This window comes from Crocuta crocuta, unplaced genomic scaffold, assembly GCF_008692635.1.
Source record: "Crocuta crocuta isolate KB4526 unplaced genomic scaffold, BGI_CrCroc_1.0 scaffold1664, whole genome shotgun sequence".
In the NCBI taxonomy this organism is placed as follows: Eukaryota; Metazoa; Chordata; class Mammalia; order Carnivora; family Hyaenidae; genus Crocuta; species Crocuta crocuta.
The window spans coordinates 128,569-150,293 of NW_027530389.1; the positions used below are offsets into that span (position 1 = coordinate 128,569).

General features: G+C 36.2%; 1 protein-coding gene across 1 annotated transcript in view; it reads right to left on the reverse strand.

Moving 5' to 3' along the window:
* LOC144233587 (complement factor H-like) overlaps positions 1 to 21,725 on the reverse strand; it is a 101,305-nt gene that overhangs the window by 77,737 nt on the left and 1,843 nt on the right. Inside the window, exons 2-3 of the mRNA XM_077766569.1 lie at positions 9,266 to 9,451; positions 8,595 to 8,700 (exon numbers count right to left, since the gene is read on the reverse strand). Coding sequence (XP_077622695.1) covers positions 8,595 to 8,700; positions 9,266 to 9,451 — 292 coding nt within the window. The remainder of the gene's footprint in view (positions 1 to 8,594; positions 8,701 to 9,265; positions 9,452 to 21,725) is intronic.

Sequence of the window (21,725 nt, forward strand, 5' to 3'; positions counted from 1 at the left end):
AAAAAAATTTTTTTTAATGTTCTTTATTTCTGTGAGAGAGAGATAGAGAGAAAGAGAGAGAGAGAGAAAGCTAGCTGTCAGCACAGAGTCTGGTATGGGGCTTGAACCCACGAACCATGAGATCATGACCTAAGCCAAAGTTGGCCGCTTGACCAACTGAGCCACCCAGGTGCCCCTCCCTTTTTAATATAGTAGTGTTCACGGTACAGGACACATAACAAGCTATTGAAACACATAAGGGACAGAAAACTAGCCAAAATGATGAAATGGAAGAATTCTCCTCAAAAGAAATTCCAGAAAGAAGTGACAGCTAGAGAATCAGATATATAAACAATATATCTGATCAAGAATTTAGAATACCAGTCATAAGATTAATAGCGGGGCCTGAAAAAAAGCATATAAGACATCAGAGAATCTACTCCTGCAGAGATCAAAGAACTAAGATACAGTCATGATGAATTAAGAAATGCTATAAAGGAGGTGCAAAATAATCTAGATGCAGTAATAGCAAGGATGGAGGAAGCAGAGGGGAGGATAAGTGAAATAGAAGATAAAATTATGGAAAATGATGAAACGGAGAATAATAGAGGTAAGAATATACTAGACCATGAGGGGAGAATTAGAGACCTAAGTGATTCAATGAAATGAAATAATACTGGTATCACAGGAGTTCCAGAGAAAGAAGAGAGAGAGAAAAGGGAAGAAAGTTTATTTGAACAAATTATAGCTGAGAACTTCCCTAATCTTGGGAAGAAAACAGGCACCCAAGTCCAAGAAGCACAGAGAACTCCTTTCAAAATTAACAAAAACAGGTCAACACCACAATATATCATAGTGAAACTGGCAAAATACAAAGATAAAGAGAATTCTGAACACTGCTAGGGACAAATGGGCCTTAACCTACAAGGGTAGATACATAAGGGCAGTAGCAGACATGAAACTTGGCAGGTCAGGTGGGAATGGCAGGAAATAGTCAATGTGCTGACTAGGAAAAATATGCAACCAAGAATTTTTTATCCATCAAGGCTGTGATTCAGAATAGAAGGAAAGATAAACCCTTTTCCAGACAAATAAAAACTGAAGGAGTTCATGACCACTAAACTAGCCCTGCAAGAGATCCTAAGGGGGACTCTGTGTGTGGAAAGCAGCAAAGACTACAAAGGACCAGAGATATCACCACAAGCATGAGTAACACAGATAACACAATGACACTAAATCCATATCTTTCAATAATCACTCTGAATGTAAATAGATCAAATGCCCCACTCAAAAGATACAAGGTATCAGAATGGATCAAAAAACAAGATCCATCTATATGCTGCCTATACAGGACTCATTTTAGACCTGAGGACAGCTGCAGATTGAAAGTGAGGAGATGGAGACCCATCTATCATGCTACTGGAAGTCAAAAGAAAGCTGCCGTAGCCATACTTATATCACACAAACTAGATTTTAAACTAAGGCTGTAACAAGAGATGAAGAAGGGCATTACATCATAATTAAGGGGTCTATCCATCAAGAAGAATTAACAATTGTAAATGTTTCTGCTCCCATCTTGAGAGCACCCAAATATAGATATCAATTAGTCACAAACATAAGTAATCTTACTGATAAGAATACAGTAATTGCAGGGGACTTTAATACTCCACTTACAGCAATGGGAAGATCATATAGGTAGAAAATCAATAAAGAAACAATGGCCTTGAACGATACACTGGACCAGATGGGGTTGATAGATATATTCAGAGATTTTCATCGAAAAGCAGCTGAATACACATTCCTCTTGAGTACACGTGGAACATTCTCCAGAGAGATCACATACTGGGTCACAAAACAGCCCTCAATAAATATAAAAGAACTGAGATCATACCATGCATATTTTCAGATAACAATGCTGTAAAACTTGAAATCAACCACAAGAAAAATGTAGAAAGCCTCTAAATGCATGGAGGTGCATGCGTCCTACTAAAGAATGAAAGGGTCAACCAGGCAATTAAAGAAGAAATTAAAAAATATATGGAAGCAAATAAAAATGAAAACACAATAGTTCAAACCCTTTGGGATGCAGCAAAGGCAGTCATAAGAAGAAATCCAGGCCTATCTCAAGAAACAAGAAAAATCCCAAATAGAAAACCTAACTGCACACTTAAAGGAACTAGAAGTAGAAGAGCATAGGGACCCAAATCCAGCAGAAGAGATATAATAAAGATTAGAGCAGAAATAAACAATATAAGAATCCAAAACAACAGAACAGATTAATGAATCAAAGAGCTGGTTTTTTGAAAGAATAAACAAAATTGATAACCCCCTAGCCAACTTCTCAAAAAGGAAAGAGGATCTAAATAGATAAAACCATGAATAACAGAGGAGAGATCACAACCAATACCACAGAAATACAAACAATTATCAGAGAATACTATGAAAAATTATATGCCAACAAACTGCACAACCTGGAAGAAATGGACAAATTCCAAGACACTCACACAGAACCAAAACTCAAATGGGAAGACATAGAAAATTTGAAAAGACCCATAACCAGCAAAGAAATTATAACAGTTATCAAAAATCTCCCAACAAATAAAAGTCCTGGGTCAGACAGCCTCCCAGGGGAATTCTATCAGACATCTGAAGCAAAGTTAATACCTATCCTTCTCAAGCTGTTCAAAAAATAGAAACAGAAGGACACCTTCCAGACTCATTCTCTGAAGTCAGCATTATCTTGATTCCCAAACAAGACAGAGACTTCCCTAAAAGGAGAATTACAGGCCAATATCCCTGATGAACATGGATACAAAAATTCTCAACAAGATACTAGCAAACCAAATTCAACAGTATATTAAGAGAATTATCCACCATAATCAGTGGGATTCATTCGTGGGTTACAGGGCTGGTTCAATATTCACAAATCAATTGATGTGATTCATTACACTAACAGAAGAAAGGATAAGAACCATATGATCCTGTCAATAGATGCAGAAAAAGCATAGGACAAATACAGCATCTTTCTTAATAAAAACCCTCAAGAAAGGTGAGATAGAAGAAACATACCTTAACGTCATAAAAGCCATACATGAAATGCCCACAGCTAATACCATCCCCAATGGGGAAAAACTCAGAGCTTTCCCCGAGATCAGGAACACGACAGGGATGTCCACTGTCATCACTATTGTTTAACATAGTGTTGGAAGTCCTAGCCTCAACAATCAGACAACAAAATGAAATAAAAAGCACCCAAGTTGGCAAAGAAGAAGTCTACTTTTCATTTTTCATAGATGATATGATACTCTATATGGAAACCCAAAAGACTCCACTAAAAAGCTGCTAGAACTGATATATGAAATCAGCAAAGTTACAGGATACAAAATCAATGTACAGAAATGGGTTGCATTTCTATACACCAATAATAAAGCAACAGAAAGAAATCAAGAAATCAATACCATTTACATTTGCACCATGAACCATGAAATACCTAGGAATAAACCTAACCAAAGATGTAAAAGATCTGTATGCTGAAAACTACAGATAACTTATGAAGGAAATTGATGACACAAAGAAATGAAAAATATTCCATGGTCATGGACTGGAAGAACAAATATTATTAAAATGTCAATACTACCCAAAACAATCTACACATTCAGTGCAATCCCAATCAAAATTGCACTGGCATTCTTCTCAGAGCTAGAAGAAACCATCCTAAAATTTGTGTGGAACCACAGAGACCCCAAATAGCCAAAGTAATGTTGAAAATGAAAATCAAAGCAGGAGACATCACAATTCCAGACTTTAGCCTCAACTACAAAGTTGTAATCATCAAGACAGTATGGTATAGGCACAAAAACAGACACATAGACCAATGGAATAAAACAGAGAACCAAAACTGGACCTACAAACATATGGCCAACTAATCTTTGGCAAAGCAGGAAAGGGTAGCCAATGAAAAAAGACAGTCTCTTTAGCAAATGGTGCTGGGAGAAGTGAACAGCAACATGCAGAAGAATTTTCATTCTTACACCATACACAAAAAAAACTCAAAATGGATTAGAGACCTAAATGTGAGACAGAAAACCATCAAAACCCTGGAGGTGAATACAGGCAACAACCTCTTTGACCTCAGACACAGCAACTTCTTACTCGACACATCTCCAAAGGTAAGGTAAATAAAAGCAAAAATTAACTAGTAGGACCTCATCAAGATAAAAAGCTTCTGTACTGCAAAGGAAATCAATAAAACCAATGGGCAACCGACAGAATGAGGGAAGATATTTTCAAATGACATATTGGATAAAGGGTTAGTATCCAAAATCTATAAAGAACTTACAAACTCAACACCCAAAAAACAAATAATTCTGTGAAGAAATGGGCAGAAGACATGAATAGACACTTTTCCGAAGAAGACATCCAGATGACCAACTAACACATGAAAAGATGCTCAACATCACTCATCATCAGGGAAATACAAATCAAAACCACATTGAGATACCACTTCACAGAGGTCAGAGTGGCTAAAATTAACAACTCAAGAAACAACAGATATTGGTGAGGATGTGGAGAAATGGGAACCCTCTTGCACTGTTGGTTGGAATGCAAGCTGGTGTAGCCACTCTGGAAAATAGCATGGAGTTTCCTCAAAAAATTAAAAATAGTATTATCCTAGGACCCAGCAATAGAACTACTCAAAATTTATCCAAATGATACAGGAGTGCTGAATCAAAGGGGCACATGTACCCTAATGTTTTTAGCAGTGCTTTCAACAATAGCCAAATTATGGAAAAAGCCCAAGTTTATCCATTATCAACTGATGAATGGATAAAGAAGATGTGGTTTATATATACAATGGAATACTATTTGGCAATAAGAAGGAATGAACTCCTGCCATTTACATCAGTGGATGGAACTGGAGGGCATTATGCTAAGTGAAAGAAGTTAGTCAGTGAAAGACAGATCTATCTTTTCACTCATATGTGGAAATTGAGAAACTTAACAGAAGACCATGGGGGAAGGGAAGGGAAAAAAATAGTTTCAAACAGAAAGGGAGGCAAACCAAAGAAACTCTTAAATATAGAGAATGAACTTAGCATTGATGGGGGGTGCAGGGGAGAGGAGAACACAGGTGATGGGCACTGAGGGGCAATGGCCACTGAGAGATGATTGGCACTGAGAGGTGAAAATGGCTGATGGGCACTTGATGGGATGAGCATTGGGTGTTATATAGAAGTGATAAATCATGGGAATCTACCCCTGGAGCCAAGAGTATACTGTATTCACTCTATGTTATCTAATTTGACAATAAATTACGTTTTTTAAAAAAAAAAAAGGCCCTCAAGTCCTCAGGCACACAGACTAAGAATAATCATTACCTTTGTTTCAAGACAGAAACTCATTACGATTTTGTGCCCAATATCCTCTTATTTTATCACTGAGTCAGTCAATTACTTACACTTAACAATGTTATAAATTCCTTGAACTATCACCAAAACAAAACCCGAAAACAGGAGAGCATGAGCTCATGAACCAAGAGCCAACAATATGTTCCACTTCTTTCACTCTTGTTCCATACTCCTACCCTCCACAATTATGACATTTTTGGAACATTTGAGGCTCAAGAATAGTACTAGCCAAAATTTCTTAGCATATGGTTTATTTCGAACACTTGTTTTCATTTTCCCATTTCCATCCTAGGCATTTTTTTACAGAGTGTGGTCATCAAGTCAGGTTTCCTTCTAAAACCCATTGAATGTCAAATTTATCTACCTATGGTAACACGTCAAACCTATCCTTAAAATCTAAAATGCTCTAGTTGGATGAAAGTTCCTTTGGGCAGATGTAAAATGTACAATCATTACCAGACTCTCTAGAGAAAGTAAAGTATCCTTGTTAGTATTACAGTAGACAGAGAGAAGCAGAAAGCTTTTTCTCAAAAACTGAGTAACAGGCAACATTTTGACAACCACAAGAGAGATAATTTTGAGAATGGGCCTTTCATTAACATCTAAATAATTCTACATTAAAAAAAAGTTTCCTTCATCTGCAAATAAGGATTACTTCACCCATTACACAAGTAAAACATCACAAACTTTCTCCCTCAAAAATTACTTTGTCTTTCTTTGTATGTTATTGTTTCTTCCTAATTCTCTCAAGGAAGAAAACTTTTTAAATGAGAGTCACAGAACTTGAAGTCAAACATTTATCTATGTCTCTGTCATATAAAGAAACAAAATAATTGGCTATTAAAATTCCTTTTTTGTCTCCACTAACCCTGTTCCAACATAGAAAGTACATTTCCTGATTAACATTTTCCTTCTACACTAGAAACTCACCCATTCCCCCAAAGTGGTTTTAGGAATTCTGCAAAATTCTACACAAAACTGCTTATGGCCCATATACATAGGGATAGGGGGATGAAAAAAAGATTGTCCAAATGTCGGTACTTGGGGAAAAGTAACAGCTCATTATCTGCAACCCCAGCTGGGCAACAGCTAAACGTTTTGCTGAGCTCTTCCTTAAAACCACCTACCCGAGGATACTGAAACTGGATATCCATCAAATATCCTGATACGTGGCTAGTATTCAGCTATATAGATATTTAGCAGAGAAAAGGTGGATGAAGACAAGGGATCAAAAAGGGTCGGCTGACTAGTAGAAACCATGGGTGTAGTAAACCCATTCTACATTGATTCCACAACTAGGTCAAAAGATTTACATCCCCTCAGGTAGGTAAAACAATCTCTAAAAATTTTAAAATAGCATAAAATATTGATGTTTGCTGATCTTGCCTGGTCCAAGGACTATTATTTCACTGATGAATACCTAGTCCTTGCTGAAGGCCCAAACTGAGTGGCAGATAGTTACACTTTAGAGAATCCTTAATAGAGTTTGCCCAGAATTTATATGAAATGAAGGAAGCAAAGATGAATTAAGTGGAGCCAAGGTCAGAGGTTAAGTAGGTCGGTAATTTTTTCACCAAATTATAAATATTTTTTTTATTACTGAGATGTAGGGAATCTAGTGGAAGCAGTCCAGGAGTTTTGATCCCCTTTGCCAGGTCCAATATGGAAACTAAAGGGGCCAGATAAGCCTGTACTGAAAGAGCTTTTACAGAGGTGAACAGTGAGGTAATTGGAAAGTTTACGCCCAGATGGTCTTCATCTATTTGGTCGTGTATAAAAAGTCAGCAGCAGTGATTTAAAGTTGGGCTAAAAATATCTTTGAAGAATCTCAAATTGTGGCCAAAGAGAGCCTAAAATCATAAGAACTAAGACTTATTGGGTGTCTGCAATATCCCAAGAACTCTTTGAAGGGCTTCAGTGTGTGTCTTATTTATGTTCCACCAATTCTATGATGCACCTGCTGTGCTTCTACTTTCTTTTCTTTTTAGAAAGAGAGAGTGTGTGCAAGCTGAGGAGAGGGACAGAGGAAGAGAGAGAATCCCAAGCAGGCTCCACACTCAGTGCCGAGCCTGATATGGGGCTTAATTCCACGATCCTGGGATCATGACCTGGGCCGAAATGAAGAGTTAGATGCCCAAATGACTGAGTCACTCAGGCGTCCCATGTCTCTACTTGAAAATTCAGGAAATGGGAATGAAGAGATATTAGAATGATACATACAGTTATTAAGTGGTGGAGTTTTGGGATGCAGGCTTATTTCAAAGCCTAACCTTTAAAATATTATATTGATCCTATTTATATTTATGTAGCATAAACTTGTAATGATACTGGTTTTACCATCTATGAAACTTTCTTTAACACAATTTTTCAACCTGGATGGGCATAACAGGAATAAAGAACGCTGAAAAGGTATCACAGTGTTAAGATTAGCCATGAAAATCCAGTAGGTGGTTAGAGAACAGAGTCAATGATTATGAAGGTAGTAGCACTTTTGGTCCATGTGATTAGAGTAATTTGCAGACCATGGAAACTTAAATAATGGCAGTTATTATTTTTTCAATGCAAAATATTTGTTTCTTCTAAACTTTCTAAGCTTTTATCAAAAAGATGCCATCTAATCTGATTTTGTTACCATTCTCACTGTCCCTGACACATTAAACTCCCATATACTCTGCACATAATAGAATATAGTCAGGACTTGTTGGAATAAACTCTTATTTATATGTATACTATTTTCTAACCCTCCTACTACTACAGTCTTCAAGAGTAATTATAATTCATTTAAAATTTTCAATGTTGAGGAGATAATATAGTATCCAAATATAATCATTTATATTATAGATTAATTTTTCAGGCTACTTGTATAGTACTTATAAAAATGCTCATAGAGAAATAAAGTGACTGGGGCGTCTTTATTGCTTAGTCGGTTAAGTGTCCTACTTCAGCTCAGGATATGATGTCACAGTTCATGGGTTTGAGCCCCTCATCAGGCTCTGTGCTGACAACTCAGAGTCTGGAGCTTGCTTTGGATTCTGTGTCTCCCTCTCTCCCTCTACCCCTCGGCTGCTCCTGCTCTGTCTCTCAAAAAAGAAAATAAAATGTTACAAATTTAAAAAAAAGAAAGTGACCTTAAAAATACTAATCAGTACAATCCCTATTTACAATCTAAATTATAACCGTCTCAATATTTTTATATTGACTACATACCCCTCATTACATTTGTAAACAACCTTTGCTCCATATTCAAATTCACTTCCTCTTGCAAGATGAAAAGTACCAAAAGGAGTATCTCCAGGATGTCCACAGCGCTTTTCTAAAATGATCAAGACAATATAATATTATTATGAAACACATTTGATATAGGAGTTCAAGGAAAATGGCATTTGATATTATATCCAAAGACATAATTGAAGATGTGGAAAAGTGAAAAATAACAAAGTTATTATTTTATTATCAAACTTATCTATACGATTTTTTTTTATTTTGGAAGAGTACAACTCCTTACTAAGAACAATGATGGTATATTATTATGTGTTTATTTACTTATTTTTATTATTTTTAATTTTTATTTATTTTTCAGAGAAAGAGAGACAGAGCACAAGTAGGGGAGGGGCAGAGAGAGAAGGAGACACAGGATTTGAAGCAGGCTCCAGGCTCTGTCTGAGCCGTCAGCACAGAGTCGGATGTGGGCTCGAACTCATGAACCATGAGATCAAGACCTGAGCCGAAGTTGGATGCTTAACCTACTTAGCCACGCAGGCACCCCTATTATTTTGTATTTAAATGACAACTGTGATATAATTCAGTTAATATTGCTACAATATCAAACATTTAGTATTTTCACAACTAAAGGTTTCACCAATGTATGATTTACTTACTCTGACATATCCTCGACGGATTAAGAGCCACCCATTCTCCATTCTTGCATTCCATTACGATAGCTCCAAGAGTTCTATATCCAGGCCGGCATTTATATGTAGCCTGAGTTCCCTCTGGATATTTTTGTTCAGACCAAACACCTGACAAAATTTCATTTTGTTTTCCTGGAGGTGGTCCTTCACAATCTGAAAACAATAAAAACAAAGTAATTGCTTAAAGTATTTATTTAAATTTCCAATATATTTAGGTTATTTTTGCTTTAAGAAATAGCTATGCTTCGAGGAGTCAAGATGGCGGATGAGTAGAAAGACCATTATTTCCCTCGTCCCTCAAACACAGAAGTATTGAGGTCAGAACACTTGTAACACCCAGGAAATCAATCTGCAGAGGGGCAGAAGGATCTCCATAGGTGGGAAGAGACAGTTTGGCAGGACAGAGGCGGGTGTTTGCGAATGAGGAGAGAAAAAATGAGCAGTGTAGGCAAGGAAGGGAGGAGACCCCTTCTGTGGAGAGACAAAAGGAAGTGAAAAAAGGTTGTAGAAGTGTGGGATTGTATTTGGACAAGAGAAAATCCTCTCTGGACCATCGACAGGGAAACAAAAAATACAGAGAGCTCAATTCTACTTTGCAAACAAGTTTACTAGTGAAGATCAGAGTTTTTAGGGTTTCTTGACTCTCTTTGGACTGGAGTTGGCTGTATGCAGGTCTGGTGGGAAGGGGAGCCAGTCCTAGGGTGCAGTAGTGTTCTCAAGGGTACACTGGGAGAGAGTTTCCCTTAAGAACTGTGGGAAGAGGGTATATTGCCCCCCAAGGACAAAGACCCTGCAGGTGCCAGCCTGAGGTCCTTTGCTGGCAGGGCAGAGTGGCATTATTCCAGAACCAGGTTCGTGCAGAAGGCAATCCTAGGAGGTGGAGGAGACTGTGGAGCAGGATGAGTCGAATGCCCGTGCTACTCTGAGAGAGCTGCCTGAACTGCATGGTTTGAGACAACCTCTGTGGGGAGGAGAGATTGGCATGTTGCCATTTTTCTCACCAATACCAACATGTTGGGGCTTCATGGAACAGGACATTGGCCCCCAGTGAAGGCAGCCTGCTTACATGAACCCCAGCCCCTCCGTGCCTGACAACTGCATATCTACTGGAGCAGGACTGACAATGAGTGAACCAGAGGGGCCAGCCAGGCACCAATAGACACTTGTCCTGCAGGTTTGTATGTAAGGATGGAAGAATCATAAGAATGAATCAGTGATATAGAAGATAAACTTATGGAAAATAATGAAGCTTAAGATAAGAGGGAAAGAAAAATATTAGTTCACAAATGTAGACTTAGGGAACTCAGTGACTCCATAAATCAGAATATCATTCAAATCATAGGAGTCCAAGAAGAGAAGGAAAAAGGGGCAGAAGGTTCATTTGAGGAAACTGTAGCTGAAACATCCCTAAACTGGGGAAGGAAACAGACATCCAAATCCAAGAGGCACAGAGAATTCCCATCAAAATGAACACACACAGGGCAACATAACTACAAACATATTGTAGTTAAATTTGCAAAATACAGAGATAGAGAAAATATCCTAAAAGCAGCAAGACAAAGAAGTCACTAACTTAAAAAAGAAGACAAAAAAGGCTAGCAGCAGATCTCTCCAGAGACGTGGCAGAAGGGAGTGACATGATATATTCAATGTGCTGAATGGGAATAATAAGCAGCCAAGGAGACTATCCAGCAAGGCTATCACTCAGAATAGGAGAAATAAAAAGTTTCCAAGACAAACAAAAACTGAAGGAATTTGTGACCAATAAACCAGCCCTGCAATAAATATTAAAGGGGACTCTTTGAGTGGAAAACAAAGACCAAAAGCAACAAACTCTAGAAAAGAACAAAGAAAATCTCTAGAAACAATAATAAAAAATAAATACATGGCATTAATTTCATATCTTTCAATAATCACTCTGAATGTCAATGGACTAAATGCTCCAATCAAAAGGTATAGGGTATCAAAATGGATTAAAAAAGAAGACCCATCTATATGGGAGCCTCATTTTGCAGATTAAAAGTGAGGGGATGGAGAACCATTTATCATGCTAATGGATGTCAAAAGAAGCTGGAGTAGCCATACTTATATTAGACAAACTAGATTTTAAATCAAAGACTGTAACAAGAGAGGACGGGCCCTCTATCATAATAAAAGGGTCTACTCATCAAGATCTAACAACTATATATATTTATGCCCCCAACTTGAATGCACCCAAATATATAAAAGAGTAACAAACATAAAGGAACCCATTGATAGTAATACAATAAAGTAGACTTTTACACCCACTTACACCAATGGACAGATATAAAACTATCAAGGAAACAATGGCTTTGAATTACCCACTGGACCAGATAAACTTAAACAATATATTCAGAGTATTTCAACCTAAAACACCAGAATACACATTCTTTTTGGGTGCACATGGAACATTCTCCAGAGTAGATCACATAGTAGGTTACAAATCAGGTCTCCACAAGTACAAAAAGACAGATCATACCATGCATATTATCAGGCCATGACCCTATGAAACTTGAAGTCAACCACAAGAAAAATTTTGGAAAGACAACAAATACATGGAGGTTAAAGAACATCCTACCAAAGAATGAATGGGTCAAACAGGAGATTACTCAAGTAATAAAAAAAAAAAAAATACATGGAAAGAAATAATAATGAAAACAAGACGGTCCAAAATCTTTGGAATGTACCAAAGCTGTTTTAAAGGGGAAGTATATAGCAATATAGGTTTACTTCAAGAAGCAAGAAAAATCTCAAATATACAACCTAACTTTATACCTAAAGGAGCTAGAAAAAGAACAACAAATGAAACCTAAAGCCAGCAGAAGAAGGGAAATAATAAAGATTAGAGTAGAAACAAATTTAAAAAAATCAGATCAGATTAATGCAACCAGGAGCTGGTTCTTGGAATTAATACAATTGATAAACCCCTAGCCAGACTTACCAAAAAAAAAAGAGAAAGGACCCAAATAAATAAAATCACAAAATGGAGAAGAGAGATCACAATCAACACCACAGAACTGCAAACAAGTATAAGAAAATATTACGAAAAATTATATGCCAACAAATTGGGCAATCTAGAAGAAATGGATAAATTTCTAGAAACATATAAACTACCAAAAGTGAAACAGGAAGAAACAGAAAGCTTGAACAGACCAACAATGAGCAAATAAATGGAATCAGTAATAAGAAATCTCCCAACAAACAAAAGTTCAGGACCAGATGGCTTCCCAAGGGAATTCTTACCCAACATGTAAAGAACAGTTAACACCTATTCTTCCCAAACCATTTCAAAAAATAGAAATGGAAAGAAAACTTCCAAACTCATTCTACAAAGTCAGCATTATCTAGATTACAAAACCAGCAAAGATCTCACTAAAAAGGAGAATACAGGCCAATATCCCTGATGAACATGGATGTAAAAATTCTCGACAAATACTAGCAAGCCAAATCTAACAGTTCATTAAAAGAATCATTCACCACAGTCAAGTGGGATTTATTCCTGGGCTGCAAAGATGGTTCAATATCCTCAAATCAATCACCAAGATACACCATATTAATAAAATAAAGAATAAGAACCTTATGATCCTCTCAATAAATACAGAAAAAGCATTTGATAGTATCAACATGACAGTATCAATTCTTGATTTAAAAAAAGAACCCTTTGGGTCCCAGGGTGGCTCAGTTTGTAGGTGTCCAACTCTTGATTTTAGCTCAGGTCATGATCTCTGGGTTGGGAGACCAAGTCCCATGTCAGGCTCCTCACTGGACATGGAGTCTGCTCAAGATTCTCTCTCTCTTCAGGGGCGCCGGGGTGGCTTAGTTGGTTAAGCGTCCGACTTTCGATTAGGTCATGATATCGCGGTTCGTGGGTTCGAGCCCCACGTCGGGCTCTGTGCTGACAGCTAGCTCAGAGCCTGGAGCCTATTTCAGAGTCTGTGTCTCCCTCTCTCTCTAACCCTCCCCTGTTCACGCTGTCTCTCTCTCTCTCTCCTAGAAATAAATTAAAAAAAAAAAAGTTAAGAAAAAAAGAGATTCTCTCTCTTCTCTTTGTCCCTCCTCTGACTCCCACACACATGTGCTTTATCTATTTCTAAACAAACAAACAAACAAACAAACACTCAAAAGATCAGAGATAGAGGTAACCTACCTCATTATCATAAAGGCCATATAAGAAAGACCCACAGCTAATATAATTCTCAATGAGGAAAAACTGAGAACTTTTCTTCTATGGTCAGGAACAAGATAAAAATGACTGCTCTCACTATTGTTACTTAACATAGTACTGGATGTCTAGTCTCAACAGTCAGTAAAAAAAAAAAAAAAGAAAAGAAAAGAAAAAGAAAGAAATAAAAGGCATCCAAGTCAACAAGGAAGAAGTCAAACTTTCATTATTCAGACAACATGATACTACATATAGAAAACCCAAAAATCTCCACTAAAAATTTCTGGAACTGATACACAATTCAGTAAGGTTTCAGGATACAAAATCCATGTAGAGAAACCTGTTGCATTTTTATACACCAATAGTGAGGCAGCAGAAAGAAAAGTAAAATAATTCATTCCATTTATATTTGTACCAAAAACAATAGAATATTTAGGAAAAGACCTAACCAAAGAGGTAAAAGATCTGTACTCTGAAAACTACAGAACACTGATGAAAGAAATTGAAGGTGACACAAAGAAATGGAAAAATATTCCATCCTCATGGACAGGAAGAACAAATATCATTAAAATATCTATATCACCCAAATCAATCTACATATGTACTGCAATCCCTATCAAAATACCACCAGCAATTTTCACCAAACTAGAACAATCCTAAAATTTGTATGGAACTGCAAAAGATTTCAAATAGTCAAAGTAATCTTTAAAGACTACAGCAAAGCTGGAGGTATCACAATTCCAGACTTCAAGCTATATTACTACAAACCTGTAGTAACCAAGGCAGTATAGCGCTGGCACAGAAACAGACATTCAGATCAGTGGAACAGAGTAGAAAACTCAGAAATGGACCCACAACTATATATTCAACTAATCTTTGACAAAGCAGAAAAGAATATCCAATGGAAAATAGTCTCTTTTTTAATAGTGTTGGGAAAATGGGACAGCAACATGCAGAAGAATAAAACTGGACCACTTTCTTACAATGTACACAAAATACATTCAAAGTGGATGAAAGACCAAAATATGAGATGAGAAACCATCAAATTCCTAGAGAAGAGCACAGACAGCAACCTCTTTAACTTAGGCCATAAGAACTTCTTACTAGATATGTCACCAGAGGCAAGGGAAACAAAAGCAAAAATGAACTATTGGGACTTCATCAAGATAAAAAGCTTCTGCACAGTGAGGAAAACAATCAACAAACTAAAAGGCAACCTTCAGAGTGGGAGAAGATATTTGCAAATGACATATCTGATAAAGGATTAGTATCCAAAACCTGTAAAGAATTTATCAAACTCAACCCCAAACAAATAATCCAGTTATGAAATGAACAGAAGACATGAATAGTTTTCAAAAGATGACATACACATGGCTAACAGATACATGAAAAGATGGTCAACATCACTCATCATTAAGGAAATATACATCAAAACCATGATGAGTTACCATCTCACTCATCAGAATGGCTAAAATTAACAGCACAGAAACAGAGCATTGTCAAGGATGTAGAGAAAGGGGAATGTTCTTGCAATGTTGGTGTGGGGATGCGGCCACTCTGGAAAAGAAGATGGAGGATCCTCAAAAAGTTAAAAACAAAAAAAACAAAAAAAACAACTATCCTACAATCCAGCCATTGCACTAAGTATTTAACAAAAGGATATAAAAACACTGATTCTGAAGGGACATGTGCACATGATATTTATATCATGTGCCCTTGATATTTATAGCAGCAATATCAACAATAGCCTAATGTCCACTGATGGACGAATGGATAAAGAGATGTGATACACACACACACACACACACACACACACACTGGACTATTACTCAGACATCAAAAGGTATGAAATATTGCCATCTGCAATGCATCGATAGAACTAGAATGTATTATGCTATGCAAAATAAGTCAGTCAGAAAAAGCAAATACCATATGATTTCACTCATACGGGAAATTTAAAAAATGATGATGATAGGAGAAAAAAGAGAGAGGCAAATCAAAAAACAGACTTTTAAGTATAGAGATCACCTGAAAGTTGCTGGAGAGGTAAGTGGGGGGATGGATTACAAGTGATGAATATTAAGAAGGGCATTTGTTGTGATGAGCACTGGGTATTATATGCAAATGATGAACCACTAAATTCTACTCCTGAAACTAATACTGCAGTATATTAATTAACTGGAATTTAAATAAAAACTTTAAAAAGATAGAATGATTACATTAGATCTCCAACACATTACTTTTAAAAATGGCAAATTTAAAGATACTTATCACCAGACATATTTATTAGTATTACTTTCATTGCATAACTCCTTTCTTTACTTGGTTTTATGACAATGGCTTAACATTCTATTCTAGAATTTCTTTTTAAAAGGGGCAAATAATCGGGGCACCTGGGTGGCTTAGTCGGTTAAGCGTCCGACTTTCGCTTAGGTCATGATCNTTCACATTTCACAGTATCTCCATATAAAACTATACTTTTGTATAGAAAATAATACTTATGTGAGCTTTCATATGCAGTAACTTTTCTTTGAAGTTTTAGCAAATTTTAGCACATTTATGTTAGGGAACTTTTAATAAATGATTCTACATTACAGTTTTTATTTTTAGAATTTAAGTAAACATAATGTTTTTTCCGCTAGATGGTGCTAATATACTATCATAAAACAACACAAACCATCTCTCTGGATTCCCCCACTCCCAAAGAGAAAGATTTTTTTTGTTGTTTGTTTTTAAATTTAATGTTCATGATGAAGATTTTATGCTTAATTACAGGTTATATGTGTATTTTTCATTTTAGATATTCAAATACACTTCATGGCATTTAGGTTATTGGAAAAATAAGTTAGTTAATTTTCAAACATAGATGCCAATATTATGAGTACAGTATTATTTTTTAGTAATATATTAACATTTTGATAGACACAGTTCCTAACCTATTAAGCTAATGCAAGGTAAGAATAACAAAGTTTTTATAAACTAATTTATTCAATTTAAATTATTTTTTAAAACTAACATATCTGCCAAGACTAATCCATCTTCAAAACATTAATCAATTTACACATACACACATACACACACACACACACACACACACACACACTCCACCAGCCCATTACCCAGCCTGAGGAAAATGCATTTTCTTTTGGTTATATTTTAAGAAAATACATTTATACCACTAGCTCTTGAATTCTCAAATTTGGTTAACTGCTTTTAACAACCAGGTGGAAAAGACAAGGATATACATCTTTCACAAAATCTTACTATCAGCTTCTCACAATTTTTACTATGTACATATGTTTACTAGAGTATAAGTATTCTCATATTGACTACCCTTTTTATTTCAAAGAACTCTTAAAATTCTGGGGCTTTTTCCATGAACTTTAAATGGCATCTTTTGACAGTAAGAAAACGGTATCACTGGCTCGTACTCCATTTCTCCATCTTTCCACTGCCATCTCCAAAATCTTAGCTGTGATTATGACCATTAGCCACCTTGACTGTGACACAGCCAGCTAACTAGACTGTAAGCCTCCATTCTCCACAGAGTTACATAGGGTTTTTTCCCAAAATTGGTTATGCTACTCTTGTTAATAAAATTCTTTGGAGAGCTTTCCTTTTATTTGTAAGACATTCCAAACTTAATCAAGAAAACCTTAATTAAATGTATACCAGACTGCTTTGGTAGACTAAGGTTGGTCTCTTTGTATAATTACTCTATTTTTCTAAAATTATTTTGGAGAAAAAAAATAGGAGATACTACTTTTTGCATAGCTTGATTCTAAGCTTTGTAGGCATTAGAATATATTACAAAGTAAAACTAAAAATCAAGGTAGAAAGAGTAAATCAAATGGACCAAATGGAGATAGCAAAAATAGATATTTTATGTTAAATTTGTCTCCTACCTTCTCATTGGTATATATGCATATAGTTATATATGCATATACATGATATCCAATTAGCTTTTCAAAGTAAGACATATTCAGATTATTTTACAAATAAAATGAGAATAATTAAAGATATGTGACAAATAATATATACACCTCTATAAAGTATTAGTTGCAATGAAGTTTTTTAAAAAATAAACTCTAGAAAAATCAGATAGATATTACACTATTAAAGCATTGAAAAAATAAACTTACATTTAAACAATTTTCAAATATGATTATGCAATTTCCTCTTGAAATTATAACAGTGTAAAGACCATTAAGATAATTTCAGGATTATGAAAAACAAATGGGACAACAGGTCATAGCCATAAGAAATTGGGAAGAATACAAGTATCCATAATTAGGATTGGAACAAGTTACTATCAGGATGCAGCTTGAATATATCACTGAAATCAAATTTCTTGAAATGTGTTGTATTTGGATTGCTACTACCTAATGCCAATTACTGTCAAGTCAAAATGGTACCTTCTTAAAATAAATGTTTGCATATACTTACAGACTGCTGTAAACAAGAGTTTAGTTACAGGGTGACATTAAAATGAGGACCTTTAAAAACTGTAGCAGGAATAATTCTGCATCTGAATCATTAGCATGATAATCTTGAGAATAAGAATTTTTAAAAAAAGAAGAAAAACAGCACATACTATACCCAATTTCACCTGTAGTACTTGTGGAAATGCCACTGATGGCTTTAGAAATGCAGGGGATGATTTCAATCCGCCATTTTTACAGACCTACAATTAGTCTTTTGTAACACAATTGATGTTTCTTTTGTTTCTTTGTGTTTTGTGTTTCATTTGTGTTTCTTTTTGTTTTGTTTTGGGTTTTTTCTTGGTTTGTTTGTTTGTTTTTTGATGGAGCGGGAGAGGTAGAGGGAGAGAGAGAGAAAGAGAAAGAATCCCAAGCAGGGTCCATTCCCAGTGTGGAGCTCTATATGGGGCTCAATCTCATGACTGAGATCATGACCTGAGCCAAATCAAGAGTCTGATTCTTAACCAACTGAGCCACACAGGCACCCCCATGTTTCCTCTGCATTGAATGTCCTTCTCCATGTCATCCTAATTTGGTTGACTCCTATCCAACCTTCAAAGCCTACTCATGATGCCATCGTGACCCTGACATATTTGTCTCTCTTCATTCCACCTCTTACAAACCAATTCCCCAACCCTATCCCACTCCAACCTCCCATGTGCACTTGGATTTCTTGCCTCCTCTAAATGATCCTATAGTGTCTCTTTTGCTTACCTTCATCACAATGCTTCATATGATAAAATACAGTATGTTGATAAAATACAATAATCATTCCTTTTGTTTTCCCCACTAAATGGCCTTTTGGAAAATGCTAGTCCTAGTGCCCGGCACTTAGCAGTCACTTAAAAAATGATCATTAGATGAACAAAGAAATGAATGAGAGAATGAATGGATGAATACGAAGCTCTCTTGGAGCCTTTCCATTATCTCTGCAGATTGCAGGCAACCCATGGGAAGAGCACAGTGCATGGTAACCAATGTGAAAGGTTAAGACATGAGAACACATATGCAGTGATCTCAAAGCTCTGTTGCATGAATCCAAGAAACTCTGCTATCTGTAATTCCACTGTACCTCTTGTCTACGTGTCTTAATTTTGAATTTATGCTATCATTTAGAAGTCAGGAATTATTTGAATTTTGTTAAAAAAAACTTTTGGGAGCCTCTGAAGAGATGATTCTATAATCACTTCCTTATCTATTACATTTTTGGTCAACATGGTTTGAGAAACTTGGTTCTCTTAATTAAAATGTCCAAACACATAAAAATGCTCGGTCAAATCTTTTTACTTCTTTCCTTTTGTTCTTTTGTTGTGTGTGTGATTTTTTCTTGTTGTGTGTGTGATTTTTTGTTGTGTGTGTGGCAATTTTCACCCAATTACATCTTCTCTTGTTTATGCGCCATACTCTGAAACTAGTTAAAGGTGTTAAGGTATGGGTAAAGTGCACACCAGTTAAATGAGCACAGGATAGACTGGATGGGAGAATTTCACATCCTGGGCAGGTAGGGGATGGTGTGTGGGGTGAGGGGGAGGCATAATTGGGAAAAAGGAAAAGTGCAAAGGTTGTAGAACAATCAGGGATTGAGCAAAGTGGATCAATTTAGACTTTGGCAGAAGCCCTAACAGTCAAAGGTCAAAGATGAAGAACCTACTAATATGTGTGTCAATGGGGGACTTACTTTCAGTTACGAACAATTTCAGCAATAATGAATAATTCACTTCAGTTTAACTTTATACATAGGCAAAGAGTAGCATATGCATTCTCCAGATACGACCACGTTGAAAAGAACAAGCCTTGCTTTGGCACACCTCTCTCTCTCATGACACTCCCAGGGCATCTGCTCTGACCCTTCTCATGGCGCTCACAGTCATGCTACACCCATCAGATCGACCGTCCCCAGGGACACCTCTCTTTCCAGAGTTCCTTAGTCCTGTTCTTCACCTGCATCATCCACTCCTACCTTTTCACACTAAAATTGCTACAGAGAAGCAATTTATTCAGAGTATTTATTCAGAGTATGTTTTTCCACATAAATTTCAGGTTTGTTGAATCTGATAATATCAATGTGTAAAACATTTTCTTTTTTCTTTTTCTTAAATAGAATTTATTTTTTTTTAATGTTTATTTATTTTGAGAGACAGAGTGCAAACAGTGGAGAAGCAGAGAGAGACAGAAAGACAGAGAGAATCTCAATCAGGCTCCCAGCTGTCAGCGCAGAGCCAGCTGTCGAGCTCAATCCCACAAACTATGAGATCATGACCTGAGCCGAAATCAAGAGTTGGACGCCTACCCTACTAAGTCACCCGGGCACCCCTAAAACATTTTCATAGAAGAGAGGATATTGAACGCAGTTGGGCCATTGCACAACTTTAAGTCACACCATATAGTTAAACACCACACAACGATTTCTGAAAACATGGAATTTTCTTGACAGGAGAAGGAGAATTCTTATTTATCTATTGGAATTGAAACACAGAATTTAGAATTAAAAACCAACCTCAAGTTTTCTGGATTAGATATCTGTGTATTACATTCATATACATGTTTATAAAATAGTACTTTTAATTAATTTATAAGTAATTCTTAATGATTTATAATATCAATTATTTTTTTTCCATTTTAGGATTAACTCTAAAATTTGAAACCATCTTATACTTGAAACAATATATAAAAAATTGTTTTTCTCTGCTTTCTGATAGAAGAGAATCTCTCTAGCCTTGTTCTATAATATATTTTAGGTCCTCAAAGGATATTTTTTTCCCTTTAAGCCTCCAGCATTAGATAACACCTACATCTCTCCAAATAAAATAGCCATTGTGTACTTGAACACATTTGAGTAGGTTTTAATTCATTCACATTTCTCAGCCAGGAATTTCTGGGCTGTGGCTAACTTCAAATATTATACACTTTTTAGACCCTAAGTCTAAAGGGACTTCTTGAAAAGCTTGGTCATAATATACTCCAGAAAGCAGAAACTATATGGTAAGATTGGGGGACTGTTATTTTAAACTTTGTCCTGTAAATATGACCAGATTCTTAGCAGCCTGTGGTGACTCGTCCAGCTGTGATGTTTTACAAGGAAGCAACTAATATTTCTAGACGCCCAGCAATGGGAATGCAGAGAGCCTGCTGCATTGAAAAGGTACTAATTGGTCTCCATGAAACCTGGGCCAATAAATTCTTCCTATGGGTTATCATTCCTCTTTAGTAGTGAGGAGTATTTTTGAGGAATGTTCACTCTGAACGGGGCAGAGACAATATATAAAATGCTAAAACATTAAGCCTGGTTGAGTAAAGCAGATTGTGCTGGTGTTCCAAACTCTCTTTTCCCAATTCCTCAATTTACCATTCAGTATTCAATTTAGTATTTCACAATATCTCAATGCACTATTCCATATTTATTTCTACATGGGAAACAAAGCCAGAGGCAACTACTGAAGGATATATAGATATTTTTAATGGGCAAGGCTACCTTGCTGAGTGAAATTTCTGTTAGGTATGGTAAACGGATGGAACTGGCATTTCAAACCAGGTGTAGAACTTTTTGGCAAAGAAGGAATAAATAGCGGTTCAATATCTGCTGAAAATTCATGTAATTTTTCCCTACTCACTTGTACATCATATGTGCTTTTGTGAAAATCATGAAGCTAACTAACCTAAGCATTGCTTTAAATAGTAACGTTATACTTTCTCTATTAGGAATTCGCCAGATTTACAGTCAGTCTCACTATAGTATGCATAGGGTGCTAATGCCCCAATCACC